This window comes from Cervus canadensis, chromosome 21, assembly GCF_019320065.1.
Source record: "Cervus canadensis isolate Bull #8, Minnesota chromosome 21, ASM1932006v1, whole genome shotgun sequence".
NCBI classification, from domain to species: domain Eukaryota; kingdom Metazoa; phylum Chordata; class Mammalia; order Artiodactyla; family Cervidae; genus Cervus; species Cervus canadensis.
The window spans coordinates 40798723-40816925 of NC_057406.1; the positions used below are offsets into that span (position 1 = coordinate 40798723).

At 37.0% G+C, this 18203-nt stretch overlaps 1 protein-coding gene across 8 annotated transcripts in view; it reads left to right on the plus strand.

Annotated features, from left to right (window-relative positions):
• The window catches only part of BICD1 (BICD cargo adaptor 1), a 246604-nt gene that overhangs the window by 217932 nt on the left and 10469 nt on the right, over positions 1-18203 (plus strand). For 3 of the 8 annotated variants that reach the window (XM_043440940.1, XM_043440943.1, XM_043440945.1), the window contains one exon: positions 9900-9908. The exons of the other annotated variants lie outside the window; for them this stretch is intronic. In XM_043440940.1, the coding sequence (XP_043296875.1) occupies positions 9900-9908 (9 nt within the window). The remainder of the gene's footprint in view (positions 1-9899; positions 9909-18203) is intronic. 8 annotated transcript variants of the gene reach the window in all.

Below are 18203 nucleotides of genomic sequence, written 5' to 3' on the forward strand. Positions count from 1 at the left end.
AACCTCTGTCCATAGTTCTTCAGGCACTCTGTCTATCAGATCGAATCCCTTGGATCTATTTGTCACTTCCACTGTATAATCAGTCGTAAGGGATTTGATATAGGTCATACCTGTATGGTCTAGTGGTTTTCCCTACTTTCTTCAATTTAAGTCTGAATTTTGCAGTAAGGAGTTCATGATCTGAGTCACAGTCAGCTCCCAGTCTTGTTTTTGCTGACTGTATAGAACTTCTCCATCTTTGGCTGCAAAGAATATAATCAAGCTGATTTCAGTATTGACCATCTGTGATACCCATGTGTAGAGTCTTTTCTTGTGCTGTTGGAAGAGGGTGTTTGCTATGACTAGTGTGGTCTCTTGGCAAACTCTATTAGCCTTTGCCCTTACTTCATTTTGTACTCCAAGGCCAAACCTGCCTGTTACTCCAAGTTATCTCCTGACTTCCTACTTTTGGATTCCAGTCCCCTCTGATGAAAAGGACATCTTTTTTGGGTGTTAGTTCTAGAAGGCCTTGTAGGTCTTCATAGAACTGTGCAACTTCAGCTTCTTCAGGATTAGTGGTTGGGGCATAGACTTGTATTACTGTGTTATTGAATGGTTTGCCTTGGAAACAAACAGAGATCATTCTGTTGTTTTTGAGCTTGCACCCAAGTACTGCATTTCAGACTCTTGTTGACTATGAAGGCTACTCCATTTCTTCTAAGGGATTCTTGCCCATGGTAGTAGATATAATGGTCATCTGAATTAAATTCACCCATTCTGGTCCAGTTTAGTTCACTGATTCCTAACATGTCAGTGTTCACTTGCCATCTCCTATTTGACCACTTCCAACTTACCTTGATTCATGGCCCTAACATTCCAGGTTCTTATACAATATTGCTCTTTACAGCATTGGACTTTACTTCCATCACCAGTCACATTCACACCTGGGTGTTGTTTTTGCTTTGGTTCCATACCTTCATTCTTTCTGGAGTTATTTCTCCACTCTTCTCTAGTAGCATATTGGGCACCTACTGACCTGGGGAGCTCATCTTTCAGTGTCATATCTTTCTGCCTTTTCATACTGTTCATGGGGTTCTCACGGCACAAATACTGAAGTGGTTTACCTTTTCCTTCTCCAGTGCATCACATTTTGTTGTAACTCCCCACCAGGACCCATTCATTTTGGGTGGCCCTCCACGGCATGGCTCATAGTTTCATTGAGTTAGACAAGGCTGTGAGTGTCCAGGAGTCTCTAGCAGAGGTGTGGGTCAATAGTGGCCTGCTGTAGGATCAGGGGCACTGAATACAACAGTGCATGTACAAATCCTTTTGAAGGAGTTGCCATTACCTTCATGATCCCTTCCATAGTTTGGCCTGAGGCCAAACAACTGAGAGGGAACACAGCCCTGCCTATCACCAGAAAATTGGATTAAAGATTTACTGAGCATGACCCCGCCCATCAGACCAAGACCCAGTTTCTCCCACAGTCAGTCTCTCCCATCAGGAATCTTCTGTAAGTCTCTTATCCCTATCCATCAGAGGGCTAAAGTGTTACAATGAGCATAAAATGTGGCTCAAGGTCCACTGGAAGTCGAATCTTCTGCCACCTTGGACCTTGTTGGTTCTAACCAGTTTTTGTCATGTCCTATGGCTATATTTCTTTTAAAGGTTGTACCGTGCCCCCTTCTCTCCTGTTTTACAACCAAATCAAAGATTGGGGGAAGGAAAGATTTATTACTTGCAGCAAGTAAGAATACTAGGGATCTTGCCCAAAGCAGTGTTTCCCCAAACAGTAAAATTGAGAAAGTTTTAAGTATAAGTATATTCATGAAGGGGTTTGATTGAGTCCCAGCTTTAGCTGGTTGAAGTCAGGAGGGTCAGAAAAAGGTCAACATCTTCATTCCTTCAGTTCACATCATTCCTTAGGTTCCAGTTAATCTGGTGGTTGAGTGCCCCAGGCTGATCTTTACCACTGATACTGAACTGGGAGTGTCCTTACTTCTCTTGTGATAACAGGCAATGTTTCTGCATTCTTTAGTTCCCTTAAGATGTTAATTACTGAGACTCCTTCAAGCCCTGGCTCAGATCACAAAATGGCTTAGGGCAAAAATGGTTTCTCTTCAGTCAAGAAAGCTGTCTTGGTTCTCTTTCTCTTCAACCCTCCTGCCCTGACTGCTTACAGCAATACCTGAGATAAAGAAGCAACTACAGAGTCTAATGAAATGTGAGATGAGAGGTGGCAGAGACTCAGAATGGAAGCTGTGAGGAATATGAATGTTTGCAAGTGTCTGAAATCAGAGGTTCAACCCTGCTAAAGCCAGAGTGTCCTGTGTCCATGCAACCTACTCTAACTGCTCCTTCATCCTCTCGTGGTTTGTCTGTGGAAGGATCTTGGCTAATGCTTATTGAACTGACTTCCTGAACTAACAGCCTCACTGGTTTTTTGCCTAAAGTGTGTTTATTCCCTATAGAGGTTTCTCCACTTCTGTGTGTTCCACTTCCGCATATACTTTCTTTGTCCACAGGATTCATTTCTTGAAATAGTGGGAGTGAACAGCATTCTGTTGAAACCTGTAACCTTTTAGGGTTGTATTTGCTTTTAACACAGCTTCTGTAGAGTTTTCCCTCCAGAGGAAAGCTTGGGCATTTTCTCATGCTAGAGCATGTTGTCCTTAGTTTGGAATCTGCTGAAAGAAAAATTAATTTAAAAATGCTAATTCACAAAATTATCAACCATATGTTTAAAAATACATTTTTGTATCTTGCTCCAATGTAATATGCAATCAAAAATTTGTTCAGATTTCCAAATTTTAGTGAATCTTGTACGCTTGGTGGTGGTGTTCAGTCCCTAGCTCGTGTCCAACTCTGCGACCCCATGGACTGCAGCATGCCAGGACTCCCTGTCCCTCACCATCTCCCAGAATTCACCCAAGTTCATGTCCATTGAATGGACGTTGAATGATGCTATCCAACCATCTCATCCTCTGCCGCCTTCTTCTCCTTTTGCCTTCAATCTTTCCCAGCTTTAGTGTCTTTTCCAATGAGTCAGCTGTTTGCATCAGGTGGCGGATGAAGCTCCCAAGTAGTGGAGCCTCAGCATTACTACTTCCAATGAGTATTCAGGATTGATTTCCCTTACATTTGACTAGTTTGATCTCCTGGCTGTCCAAGGGACTCTCAAGAGTCTTCTCCAGAACCACAATTCAAAAGCATCAATTCTTCGGCACTCTGCCTTCTTTATGGTCCAACTGTCACATCCATACCTGACTAGTGCTGTCTTTGCTTTTTAATACACTATCTAGGTTTTTCACAGCCTTCCTTCTAAGAAGCAAGCATCTTCTAATTTCATGGCTGCGGTCACCATCTGCAGTGGTTTTGGAGCCCAAGAAGAGAAAATCTGTCACTGCTCTCACTTTTCCCTGTTCTATTTTCCATGAAGTGATGGGACCAGATGCCATGATCATAGTTTTTTAATATTGAGTTTTAAGCCAGCTTTTTCACTTGCCTCCTTCACCAAGGAATCATGTATGCTACAAGAGTATTTTCTCTCCTCTTCTGGGTTAACTCTGATTCATTGCACAGTGGAAATGTGCACACCATCAAATTTCAATTCTTTCACTATTTCTTCAAGTAGCAATTCCATTTTTGCAAGAAATCTTTCAGTATAGAATGATCTTGGGTTGGAATGTGCAAAGAATGTCATTGGAGAAACATATCTCATCTTTAGATTCTGTCCATCTATATGATGACAGATGTTGTTGTTTTTAGTTGCTAAATTGTGTTCAACTCTTTTGCAGCCGCATGGCCTGTAGCCTGCCAGACTTCTCTGTCCATGGGCCTCTCCCAGGCAAGAGTACTGGAGTGGGTTGCCATTTCCTTCTCCAGGGAATCTTCCTGACCCAGGGATCAAATCCATGCCTCCTGCACTGGCAGGCAGATTCTTTACCACTGAGACACCAGGGAAGCCCATAATGACAGATACCTAATGGAAAACTGAAAAATATAAGAAATTATTTCATCTTTCTCAAATAGCTCTGTATTTGCTTTGTTTAGGTAAATCTCAAATATCCTCCAGTTTAGCTGAATGTTTTGATTTTCATCCAGATAATTAGTTTCATATAAATATATTTTGGAATTTTAGGATTTTTTTTTCACTTCTCTACTTTTTCTTGCAAAGAGTTTAAGCTAGATGTATCTTTTATACCAGTTTTGAAATTGTGTGCATAAATGCACAAAATTTATAAGTTTTCTGATCCCTTGCCTCCACTGGGTCAAGTTAGCCACTTAGCCCTCTATGCCTCACTACAGATAGCACAAAGTTTGTATTAAAAATGAATTCCTCTATAAGTCTGTAAGCTTTTGGGCAGAAATCTTGTCTCTTTTAATCCCCAGAATCTTCCACTGTACCTGGCACATAGTAGGCCTTCAATTTGTTGGATAATTGGTAATTAATACAAATTTTCTACAATATCTCAAAATATACAGCTTTATTGTGGTTTATCATCTCTACATGTAATTCTTCATGTACAAAAATATAATACATTTCAGATGTGGTTTAAAGTAGGTGATGTAATAAAGATCTATATAACAGTTGCATTAGGAAAATTTTCAAATGAGTTATTCATTTCTCTTACTGTTTAATTGAGACAGCATATGTATCATTTAAAGGTTCTTGATTTGGTTGTTTTAATATATTATGCCTAAAAATCAAGGCAGTTATAAGAAAATACTCACTTTTTTTGGCCATGCCCCACAGCATGTGGGATCTTAGTTCCCTGACCAGGGATTGAACCCATGTCCCCTGCAGTGGAAACACAGTGTCCTAACCACTGGACTGTCAAGGAATTCCCCTGAAAATATTCACTTTACAGAGCAAAAATGTATGAACCCATGTAATACACACTAAAAGGCTGTATATAAATATATAGGCTTTCCTTACTTATTACTTTCTCTTATTCCATTTTATATATTTTATATTTTTCAAGTATATTTTTCAATAGATAATGGTTATTCAAAATTGAAAAAGTATAATTACAAAAGGGTATACAAATAGAAAGTAGTTCTGCCACAACTGTGCCCAGCCAAACTTGGGTATCCTTTCAGAAACATTCTGTACATATACAAGCAAATATATGTAAATATATGCATATATAATCACATATGTATTTTATATATGCATTACAATAACATTGGCACAACCACAAACATCATTATGAATGCTATTGTTTTTCACTTAACTATCTTGGCTTTTTTCTCCTTTCATATCACTATTCATCTTTTTTTTATTTTTAACTAGACATCTGGAGGAGAAGGAAGATATACTTGAACCCTTTAAGAAAGCTTGAAATGTCTTTATGTGTAGAATTGAAATATATCTTGCCAAACAATAAAATGACAGCTACAAGAATGTTTCACCTTCTAGACCAAAGCTATTCAGTTTTAATAATGTGGTAGCCATATGAGAAAAAGTAAAAAGAAACAGATAAACTTAATTTTAATGATATATTTTATTTAACACAATATGTCCATAATACCGTGATTGTAACATGGAATAAGTAGAAGCAATTATTAATGAGATTTTGCATCTGTTCTTCTTACTCAGTCTTTGAAATTCAGTGTGTATTTTGCACCAACAGCACATCTCAATCTGAACTAGCCATATTTCAAGTGCCCAATAGCCAGATTTGGCTTGTAGCTACTGTATTAGACAATGAAGTTATAGACCTTCTTACTTACCAATGGCTCCAACTAGATGTAATTTCTACACTGAAATCTAATCACTAACATCTAATTTTAAAATAAGATTTAAGGTAACACATTTCGGTTTTCTTTTAATGAAATATTGGGCCAAATGTTTGTTGTTACTAATTGATTCTGCTTTATTTGTCTCTGGTACCAATATTCTTTCAAATAGATACACATGAAATGTTTGTGTACACTTTCTGTACATCTCCTTTGTTTACTAGGTGTCCTTGTCATTAAGAATTTAATTCTTATTGTTTAGATATCCTAGGAAACCCTACTTTTAAATATCCTTGAAATAGTAAAAACATCTTAATTTGTGTGTGTGTGTATGTAATCAAGCTTGTAAAAAGTCTACGTTATTTATTCAAAGCAAGGAGTGCCTGGAAAATATTTTCTGCCAATTTTAAATGGCAGCATTTAATTACTTCATATTTAGACTGAAAACACATCAGACTTTTCCAAGGTGTATTCCATGTGTTTTCCTATTTCCAGGATAAAAGAGAAGATAAAGACAATACAAAGTAAACCATTCCATGGTACAAATTGGAGCCACTCAATAAATAATGCAATGTGGAATGGTACATTTGATGACCACAGTTCTATCAGCATCTTTGTTTTATTTTTGGTTTTTGTCTTCTACTACCTTCTCTGTCAGGTACACTATCCAGAACTTGCGTTTTCTTAAAGGATTTCATATCCAAAACCTAAGCATCGTAAGCAAAATAAGCTATGATAAAATGATGGAATTACTTAATTACTGTGGATCAACATGAAAACCAACACGGTAATAGGAATGTACCTATTAAATTAGATCATACTTTCAATCCATGTTGACTCTTTTAATATAACTGTCATATAAATCTTTTAGTATAACTATGCTTTAAAGTCTTCTCAGTTTTATTAATATTTTAATGAACCCATGGAAATTTAAAAATTTTAATTAAAATCCTCAAGGGAAAATAGCTATACTCTTTCTCTAATATATCTATTAAGTGAAAAGACATACACTTATTTGACATTTCTAATTATTACATATTTAGGGCAAAAGTGATCACATCATGCTTGTGTCCACCAGAATTCACCCATGTGGTATGAAGAGAGAAGCCTCCAGAAGGGGGCTGAGTCTGGAGGAATAATGGGGAGGCACAGGTGGGCTGAGACACATGGAAGGCCCAGGACATTGTAGGCGATTACCCCTCCTTCAGTTCGGTTCAGTCACTCAGTCGTGTCTGACTATTTGTGACCCCATGAATCGCAGCACGCCAGACCTCCCAGTCCATCACCAACTCCCAGAGTTTACTCAAACTCATGCCCATTCAGTCGGTGATGCCATCCAGCCATCTCATCCTCTGTCGTCCCCTTCTCCTGCCCCCAATCCCTCCCAGCATCAGGGTCTTTTCCAATGAGTCAGCTCTTCACATGAGGTGGCCAAAGTATTGGAGTTTCAGCTTCAGCATCAGTCCTTCCAATGAACACCCAGGACTGATCTCCTTTAGGATGGACTGGTTGGATCTCCTTGCCCCAAATGATACTTCTGGCTCACTACAAAGTATCTACGGGCAGGTAGAAAACTCCAAAGAGATAAGCACCTAGGTCTGCAAGGAGACTCACAGAAGTGACCAACCTCTGCCACCAAAGGACACACTTGTCCAGATACTGAATATTAAAACTGCACATTATCTCACCACCTTCTACTATGCATGCTCCCCACCTGTAAGTCAGAGAACAGCTTTTATTCTACCAGACTACAATCACTTACTTACCTACAGCACTTAACCCTTGGTTTCTTTGGTATCCTTTGCACCAGGGAGTCAGGTGTATAACCATCTGCCATTGGCATGGCCCTACCTTCAGATCTCAAAGCCCTCCACGTGCAAAGAAAATGTATAATACTCCATTGTGATGGCCAGTAGGGCCTCTCCCTCATTGTATTCCCAGGAAAATGGCCATCAGCTATGCTATGCTCCTCACACTATTTAATCCAACTTGCTGGCATCAGACTATTGAATTCTACTATTTGTCCTCACTGTAACTACATGATTACATGTCCTCACTATAACTACATGTAACTACTCTATTATAAAAATGCCCTGATTATGAGCATTCCCTGGGATGTTATATTCAAACTGCAGTTTTCAAAGGGACGTTTTTTACCTACAAGGAATACTAAGGAAAACATAATTTAAAAAGACACAGTGGATATCCAGGAAAGCTAATCTTTAAATTAACAACTGCAGGCTCTCTTTTACATTTATGAGGATACGTGAACAGCTACAGTGAAGGAATAGTGAAGGAGCTCTCTCAACTCTGAGCCTCTCTGATTCAATGAATACAAATTCTTCTCTCCATGACTGGGACTGGGACTTATTGTGTACCATCCATGTTTTTAATATATTAAAATATCTCAGCACAGTATAGTATAGTTTTCATCAAGAAAAAGTAAAATTCCCATTATCTAATAAACAATGCAAACTTTTTCGGTACAATTTAAAGTGTCCAAGTGTTATAATCTGACTCTAAAAGGCACAAAATTCAGAATTAATGCTGAATTCTTGAAGTGTGCTGACATTTTGCTTTCTTTCCCAAAACATATGAGATTCAGTTTCTAAAAGTATATCTATATTGTTACACTGGCTACAGGGGCCACTGACTTAACTGAGAAATGCGTACCCATCAACATGGCAGCCGATCAGACCTTTCTGAGGCACATTAACAGTTCGGGGAGTGGCCTTTGTACACACTAAACCTGGTCCCAGTGGCTCCCTGAGAGCCACTGTGAGCAAGTTGGGCAGGGTCTGAAGGAGCAGCTTAATTCTGGCTGAGAGCATGGTGCAAACAAGAAGTAGTTCTGATGCTCACAAAAAGCCTCCACTTGCTACTTCCTATTCCTTTGTTTTAAATTATGTAGTATAGTTCCTTACACTTACTAAATTTAGACTACTTAAAGCGACTTAGGCATTGAACTCATAGAGCTAATCGACCAAAAAGATTCACAGTGCACTGTATTCGTTGCACAACAGTGAAACACTCTGCCACCCTCTTGTTTTGCTCTTGCATAGCTGTATGTTCCTTCTTCCACACATCCTTCTCTTTAGCCATCTGCTGATGCTTGTTTGGTTTTCTTGGCTGTTTCCCAGTGTATTGTGCAGAAAAGGTATAAGAGGACAAAAAAAAAAAAAGAACACAACTCCAAATGGTTGACTTTATTGCTTTCTATTGTTTACTAAAAAAGTAAATGTAAAGTTATAAAGGTATCATATAACCATTAATTTCATAGTCACCTCTCAGCCAAAAAGGAAGCACTGGTATACTCTCCATATCAGAAATTTAAAGTGTTTGTAAACTGTACATGTAAGAGCCAAATTTGTTTTGGCTATGCTCTTTACTAGAGTGGACACTGTAGATGTCCTCTTTTCTTTCTTTTTTTTTGGTGTATACATTATTTTCATGTCACTTCACTGTGTCCAATTCACAAATCAAGTGTCCTTTAGGGGGACTGCTTCCTGAGCTAAGCCTCTCATGTAACCTCCATTGTCAGTGAATGTTCTTGAAAGGTGGGCTAGGTTAGATCATTACTCTTAAAATAATTATTTAAAAGAAACTTTGATAACTTCAAATATTTGCATTTATATGATTTAAATTTTTATATGAAATGATATACATTTACTTTGCAGGATAATGGTTTAGAGCAAGACAGTTGTTTTAATTAAACCTGCTTTTGGTGGATATATAATTGGTACCTTTTTTAGTTTAAGGAGATATACTTCCCTCATGTTAAGGACTTTTTTGCTGCTCTGATGCTGTTCATCTAGTCCATTTTTGCTCTAAACTGAGTTTCACCTCCCAGTCCTTCATTCCACTTGAGATTTTCTCTTATTAACAATGAAAAATCAGCCTATGATCAGTCTGGGTCATAAGAACTGAAATTAGAAATTTACAGTAGAAAGAGATACCCAATGTGGATGTTGTTTAATTCATCTTAAATACCTATTCTGACTTTCCAGGAAGTCCCAGCTCCACCACTATTGGTAGGATTTTGTAAAACAAACAAACAAACAAAAAGTATAGTATAGTCATTTACTCTGATTAGGTGTTTATGGAATAAGCCATTATGATCGGAGAATCAGTTAAACATAAACTTTTTTCTCTTTTTATGCACTACTTGACATCAAAAGCAAAAAGAGGTAAGTTGGCTATAAACCTGAGTGAACCTTATTTTCTTTAATAGATTTACTTCTGAAAGAGCTTTGCATTCATTTGAATCAGTTCTAATGAGATGGATGAAACTGGAGCCCATTATACAGAGTGAAGTAAGCCAGAAAGATAAAGACCAATACAGTATACTAACACATATATATGGAATTTAGAAAGATGGTAACGATAACCCTATATGCAAAACAGAAAAAGAGACACAGATGTACGGAACAGACTTTTGGATTCTGTGGGAGAAGGCGAGGGTGGGATGTTTCGAAAGAACAGCATCGAAACATGTATATTATTATCTAGGGTGAAACAGATCACTAGCCCAGGTTGGATGCATGAGACAAGTGCTTGGGCCTGGTGCACTGGGAAGACCCAGAGGGATCGGGTGGAGAGGGAGGTGGGAGGGGGGATCGGGATGGGGAATACATGTAAATCCATGGCTGATTCATGTCAATGTATGACAAAAACCATTACAATATTGTAAAGTAATTAGCCTCCAACTAATAAAAATTTTTTTAAAAAAAGAGCTTTGCTTCACCTTTCTACAAATCAAGTACTTTTACATTAGGAAGCTTGTTATTGTAGATCTTTAATCTTTTCTTTGAAAGCTGAATAAGCACCTTCTGTAAACTTGGATTTTAAAAATATTTAATATTTAAACATACTGCTTTTCCTTTAACCAAGTTATACATATAGTTTAATTTTCTTGTGAGGAACTTTGGTTTAGTTTTGGGTTTTCTGAGTTGTCCCCCTCCTCAAATATGGAAGATTACATGTTATAAGTAGTTCTTTACTTTAAAAAGCCAAGGAACAACTAATATTGGTGAAAGTCTATAATTTTCTGATCCATTGCTTTACAGAATAGGATACCCTGAACCTCTCAGAATATTTTCTAGTGGTGATTTTTTTTTTTTAGTGTGTGTGTTATTTTTTTTATTAATTTATTTTTTATTGAAGGATAATTGCTTTACAGAATTTTGCTGTTTTCTGTCAAACCTCAACATGAATCAGCCATAGATATACATATACCCCCTCCCTTTTGAACCTCCCTCCCATCTCCCGCCCCATCCCACCCCTCTAGGTTGATACAGAGCCCCTATTTTTTTTGAAATGACTATATAATAAGAATGACTATAAAATAAGAAAACCAAACACATTTCACTGAGTGGTGTCTCATATATTTTTCTTCTTTGGGATATATTTTCACTTGATTTTTTAGTGGGCTCTTGTTTGTAGTTTAACTCATTTCTCTCTTATTTCTTTCTGATGATGAATTCTGACATTTCAAAGGAATAGATGGTCTTCATCTGATACATGCTATTATTGATATTGTTTAATGAGAACAGACCATCACACGATCCTGAGTTAACTTTGTACCAGCTGACACTGTTCTTGAGAAGGTCATTTCTGAACAAAAAGTTATTTTCTAAAAGGTACTTAATTGATGTAAGAATCTGGAAGCAAAATGTACTTTTACCTCTTGGTGCCACTGTATTTAATTACCCTCTTTCCCTTTATCTTTCATGTCTTTCTACATAGGCTGTTAATTACACACATGCTCATGGTCTAATTGTAAGTTGTTCAGAAGCAGAAAGTTGGCAATTCTGCAGGGCATTTTTATATTTCTCTTTTTCAAGGTTTGAAATAAATATAGATTTATTAATATTGCTTTGTTTTATCAGCTAGTCATGTGATATTCCTCAGGACAGCAAATGGAAAGCTGTGTGAAAGTTTTTGTATAATCACTGAAAAGTCTATAAATATTCCCTCTCTTTAGCAAGTCATGCTCCGATTCTGTATTGTTGAAGACAATTTTAATGCTTGTCCCCTAAGCATGATAACCTATGCACAGTTGTCATCTATATGAAGGCAGAGCCAGATGTTTTAAAGAGCCATATGTTTTTAAAGATCATATTTTTTCATTGTCTATACTGAAATATTTTTACGTGTTTCAACAATTCTGCTTTTTTCCCTGGAAATTTTTAATGAATAATGATTGTCTCTGACTATAATAAGGGTATAAACAAATAAGGGGGTTTGCTGTGTTAAACACTGATGTAAAGTTAAGGCTGAAGTGACTGGTGACATAAACTGTAGACTACACTCCTGAGTAGCCGGAAATTATGTAAATTTTATTTGTGGGTACTTCCAGAGAAATTCATGTGATATGTTTGGCAAAAAGGGATGAGATAGCCAACTCTATGTGTTTGATTATGAAATGTTGAAAGCTGTTCACAGCTATCCATTTTTACTAGTGCTGATGCACCATTAAGTTCATCGTTAGATTTTTAAAAATATTTCAACTTTTCCTATCTACTGTTTATATTCATGTAAATGTTTCTATCTCATGCTCTCATTATTTTTCTTTATATTATGTTTCTATCTTAAATTTTTCTTAAATTCTCTACTGTATATGTCTGTTTTTTCAGTTTATGTGTATAGGCATCCATAGGACTACTTAAGTGTTCAAGTTATTACTACAAGAAGAATGTATTTTGATGCTTCTTTCCATTTACTTTTCTGTTTATTCACTAACACACTATTACTCATTTTATAGATTTAGTGAGGAATAATTTAGTATTGATGTTATTTGACCTATTTTAAATAATAGCAATTATAATTATTTTCAAGATTTATACATCAAAGTCTTAAAATTTATTAAAGAATCATTAATCACCTGATATCACTCAACTAGCATTAAAATCTTTATCGGAGAGTATTTTCTCCTTCCTATTCCTTTTGTTAGGAGGATGTTGTTATGATGACAGGAATGTCTAAATTGTACTCTTTCTTTCTCAAGTCGACCCATCACACAATGACATTGATAATGTAACTAATAAACAAATCTAGTGATCCTTAAGGGAAGGCAAAGTCAGTATATTAGCAGGTATTCTGCATCACATACAAATTCTCAAAGTAAAGGACTGTGGGAAAACAAAGAATTATAAGGCAGGGTCTTCTCTGTCAACTGCATAGCATGACTGAAGAATTTAGATACACTGCAAGGAAAACAGTGTTCAAAAGCTGAAGGCGATGAGATAAGTACTAACAGAGTTTAGAGGAAGCAGACACTTCCTTCTGGGGTGGTCAGGAGTAAAAACTGAAACTGGTTAGTTCTTGAACAGTCCAAGAGAAGAAAAGAGCATTTTAGATGAATGTAATAAAAGGAGCAAAGACTTGCTGAAATGATTTTATCATATGGTCTATTTTGGCTTTTTCATTTCTGTTTTAATGACAGTGACTTTGTTTCTTGAAACTGAAAATCTCAAGGTCATCTTGACTTCTCCCTTTGGCTCCTCATATGTTATTTGATGACCAGTTCTTATCCATGGGCCCTGGGCTTCATGCTTTCACAAACATCCTCTCACCTGATCTGCAAGATTGATATTCAATGTCCTCACTTAAAAGAAAAGCTGAGGCTAGGACTGAATTCACTTCTTCAATGTCCCTCACCTACTGGTTTGTGGAGCAGGGAATCTAAACATTAAGATCTCTCTGGTGGACCTACATCTTATGCTGATATGGAGGAAAGTTGAAGAGCACAGAAGAGAAAGAATAAAGAGGAAGGCAAAGAGGCCATTAAAAAAAAATTGCTGCAGAAGCATCGTTGGGCAATGGAAGGAAATTGTGATGTACCTATTATCCAGTCCCGTGGATTACTGTATAAAACCCTCATTTAAGAGCTGAGTGTGTGCATATCAGTAATTAATTGTGAAGAACACCTTTGTGCTATTATCCACAAATATTCAGAGTTCCTGAGTTAGGAGACTAAAAAGATACGATATGCAAGTTTTATGTCTCTACGTTGGTACACAGTGCATACAAATTTGTATTTTCTACCAACTCAAATTTCACATTCTATCATCAATTTTGTTTTCACCAAGACTGCTTTGATCACTTTAACTTCACTCTACTTTGATCTTTGCTAAAAAAGAAAGTCAGCTGAAATTGGAGTATGGATTTTCATTTAGAATTTGTGCTTGTGTATATCTTTTCCTGTGAGTTTCCTTGAATTAAAAAATATTTATTTCAACCCTTCACCTGTTTAGAGTTGAGAAGAATCAAGCTCATGACTGTCACATTTTCTAATTTGAGAGAAAAAATAAAAGGAAGAGGAAGTTGATATGGTAGATGACAGAATAGGACCTAAGAGATACACCAGGTAGGAAGAGGTGAAACTTATTAGAGATTAACATAAAGTTAAAAGTATATAAAATATTGCATTGGAATTTCTGACACTGTAAGTACAGGATGGAGGAGATATGACTTGACAGCACCATCTTCAAACAAAGTAAGCTTATGTGAAGTTGGCAGTCTGATGTTGCTGCCCAAAAAATGCCATGCCGGCTTCTGGTTTTTTGTTTTGTTTTTTTTTTTAATAGAATCAAGATGTCTCAGGTAAGGCAGGATGCTGCCACCCCAGTAAAGCTGTTACATCTCATTATGCATAGTTTCTTCTCTGAGCACCTCAATTTTAGAAGATTGTACACAAACTGGAGCATGGTCAGAGAGCAAAGAGGCGGGTGTGGGAAGTTGAGATTATGTCCTGTGAGAAAGAACTTGGATTATTTAGCCTGAGGAAAACTCAGGAGGTAGAAATCATTTCCAGGGGAAAGTATGAAGCATCTGACACAGTGTATGGTCATGAGGGAAGGAGATGTGGTATAGAAAATACCTCATGAAATAGTAAGGATGCATTAATTCTCAAGTCAGGAAAACCAGGCACTGGAGTGCAGGCCATTCTGCAGGAAACTGTTAGTCACAAGGAGCTGCTGCTCTGCCCCCATCAGAATATCCAGGTATCGCCTGGCTGTAGGAAGCCACCCCTGAAGCTGCACACTGTCCTTACCAACTCCTCTCACTGCCATCTGAGACACACATGGGACCAAAAACACAGAGGTGTTCCTAGCCTCCTTCCTCAAGAGGCTCTCCGTCACCAGTGGGCTCATGGACTCCCAAAGGTATTGACTTTTAGAAAATTGGTTGGTGTTCTAAACTGCATGGAAAAGTTTAAAAATGGTAGATACCTGAAGGAAAACCATATGACAAGACTTTCCTTCCTGCCAATGAAATTCGTCACTTTCAGCCACCTCTTTATAGAAACTGGATATTATCCTCATTCTTGTACCTTTTATCTTTCTTTGTGTTTTTGAGGTCACTAGTTGCTTTCACGTTACTGTCAACTGTCTAATGAAGTTCTTATGTTTCTTTGGCAATATGGGTCTGATATTTTCTAGAGGTTGGTGTTGTTCAGTTGCCAAGTCGTGTCCGACTCTTCGCAACCCCATGAACTGCAGCATGCCGGGCTTCCCTCTCTCTCACCCTCTCCCAGAGTTTGCCCAAGTTCATGTCCATTGAATCGGTGATGCCAGAGGTATCTACAGGTATTTCTAGAGGTAGCTGGCATCAATCAAAGAGACAACCAGAGTAGTGAATATAGAGGTAGCTGGCATCAATCAGAGAGACCACCAGAGCAGTGAGTAGAAAACAAGCCTTAACATCAGAAAAGTCTGTATCTTTGCTCAGCCGCTTCCTAGCAGGTGGTCATGTATTAACTAAATCAGTGAATGTTTGTGGAGAACCTACCATGATGCTCAGTTCTGTATTTGTTTTTGGTGGGAGAGATCATGAAAAATGTAAAGAAAAAATAGTCTCAGTAGATAAGAGATTTCAATATAGTCTCATAGATCAAAAATACTTACTTTCCTTATGATAGGAATAGTGAAAATAACAACTGCAGAGTGTTGCTAAGATGTAAAATTTATATAGAGTTCCTAGGAGAAGTAACATCATGTTGATTCATGAAGTAATTTCCTTCCTTCCTTCTCCCCTTTTCTATCTTCCTTTCTACTGAAGGCTTTGTTTATGGAGGAATGTCAAATAAGTTCATATGTATATCAGGACATATAGACGTGTTAAACAATAATATCCCCTAGTCATCTCTGCCCTTGAGGCACTAACAATCTCTTCAGTTTTGTGACATTTCTCAGGCCTATAGCCTTATAATATAAATGTTCAGTGTTATCAAATTCTGAGCATTTCAAGTAAACACTTTAATTCTGTAAAATGTATTACTATTAGTAGAGGCCATAAACAGCTTATAGTTACTAAATTCTTTAACTAATTTCTTTTCTAGGTATACAACCACAACCTAGATATCACAACCTCCAAGAAGCATTTCCTGACCACTTAGATTAGTGAATTGTTTCTGCTCTGAGAGCCCAACTTTTCCCTATCGTGGGAAACAGTGCAGTGAAGTGTCTCAAAATATAACTCAGCCCTTGGATCATACAATCCTGGATTCAAATTCCAGCTCCACCTCTTAGTGAACTTTGGCAAGTTATTTAACCTATTTCTCCCCCTTTTGTAATCCACAAATCGGGGTTAATAAAACACGGTTAAAGGAGAGCACACATATTAAATGCCTACACAGTGCCTGGTACATGGTAAGCAATGAATGAGTACTACTAGGTGTTACCACCACCACCACATCTCATCATCATCATCATCATCATCGTCATGACACTTTATTTTGTTTGTTGAATATGCTTGTCTTTCTCAATTGACCAGGGACCGTATTTTCTGTTTTCCTTTTATCTCTACCACCTAACAGTTTCAGACACACAATGGGAGTTTAGTAACTAAATTGCTGAATGGGTGAAACAAATTCTGGTGGCCCCAGATGACAGCAGTGACTTCCGATGTTCTGAGACGCCTCCTCAAGTCACATAATTCTAATCTTCTATGCCCTCAAAAGCAATGAGATGAGGCCTAGTTCCTTCGTGAATAAGTCTACCAGAGTAGAACCTACAAAGAATACATGAGGTCATGTAAAGCCCACAGCATCTCGTAGCTGGAAGGTTTTTTCCTCAACCTCCCAACCTCCCCTTTCATTTTCAAAGTACATGCTAAATACACATTGCTGTTCAACTGGGTTAGACAAGTTCACCAGTGGAGGACTGTTGACCACAGAAGAGGAATTCAGAAGACAATTGAGTCAGAGCAATTAATTATTTTTCAGATTTCTTTTTAAAATCTTTTACCACCTTATCTATGGAATTTGTTTTTAATTCTTTAAGTATAACACTTAGCTAAGTTCTTGTAAATAATAAATGCAAAATAATAATAATAATTAACTGGAGGCATTATAATTTCTAAAGAGGGGAAAACTATATTTACTACAAATGTAAGAAATATCCACCACATATCAAACAGCTCATTAAGAGGGTGCATTGTGGTCCTGCTTGCCTGTTTTCTGAATTTCATCACAAAGTATATTTCAATGAACAAAAATCTGTGACTGTATTAATCAAAAAAAGAAAAATCTTACAGAAATAAGAGATAGAAAAGAATTTAAACCATTTAAAAACTCTAATTCTGAGGCTTGCCATTTCCGCAGATGAAGAACTGGCAATAGGAAAAGCAAGCTAGACTCCGAAGTGTTCATATTTGTATTTATTGCATTTACTCAAATGAAACATAAGAGGGCAGCATACATCTGTTTAACTTAGGTCTGCTGGCGAGAGTAAAATAGTTGTCTAAATTTGTACAACTTTGTCTAAAGTTATCCTTTATCATAGCTATTGAAAAAAATGAAAAGCGCATAAAGGAATTCATCCTTTAAGACTCCTGAGTTTCTACAAAAGGGAATCATTGAGCTCATCAAGCTGCAAAATGGAGAAACAAAGACTTAAAGAAAATGAAAAGAATTTGCCAAAGCTAAGAAAATGGAAATATTTGTTATATTTGAAAGACTTTTATTGAGTATGATAATCTGAACAACAGCTACTCAACTAATCAGATATTGTCCCTGTTACAAAATGATAATTAATAAGTGGCTCTGGAACCAAGACCACCTTATGAAAATGTCCTCTCTCCTCAGTGATGTTCTCTTGAGTGAATTTAAATCAAGCCTATCATATATTCTACTTTCCATCACAGACAACTTTAGTGTATTTGCAATGTCTTCTATAAAAGTATCATGAATTTTTATATTTTGGAGTTATACAAGCAAGTTTTGTTGTAACAGAGAATATATTGACTTTGGAACAAGTAGTGCTTAGATTCAAGCCTTTGAATGTAAATTTCAGTAAAAGCTCATTAATTCAAGACTTTAAATCTGGAATTTGAATTAATTTGGCTTAACTATTACCTATATAACATATAGGGAAAGATACATAGTCTAAGCAATTAGTAAGAAGAAATTCTGCAATTAGAAATAATTGAATTTTTTTGTTCTAATTTGAACTTTTTCTGCAAAATCTTTTTGCAGAAAT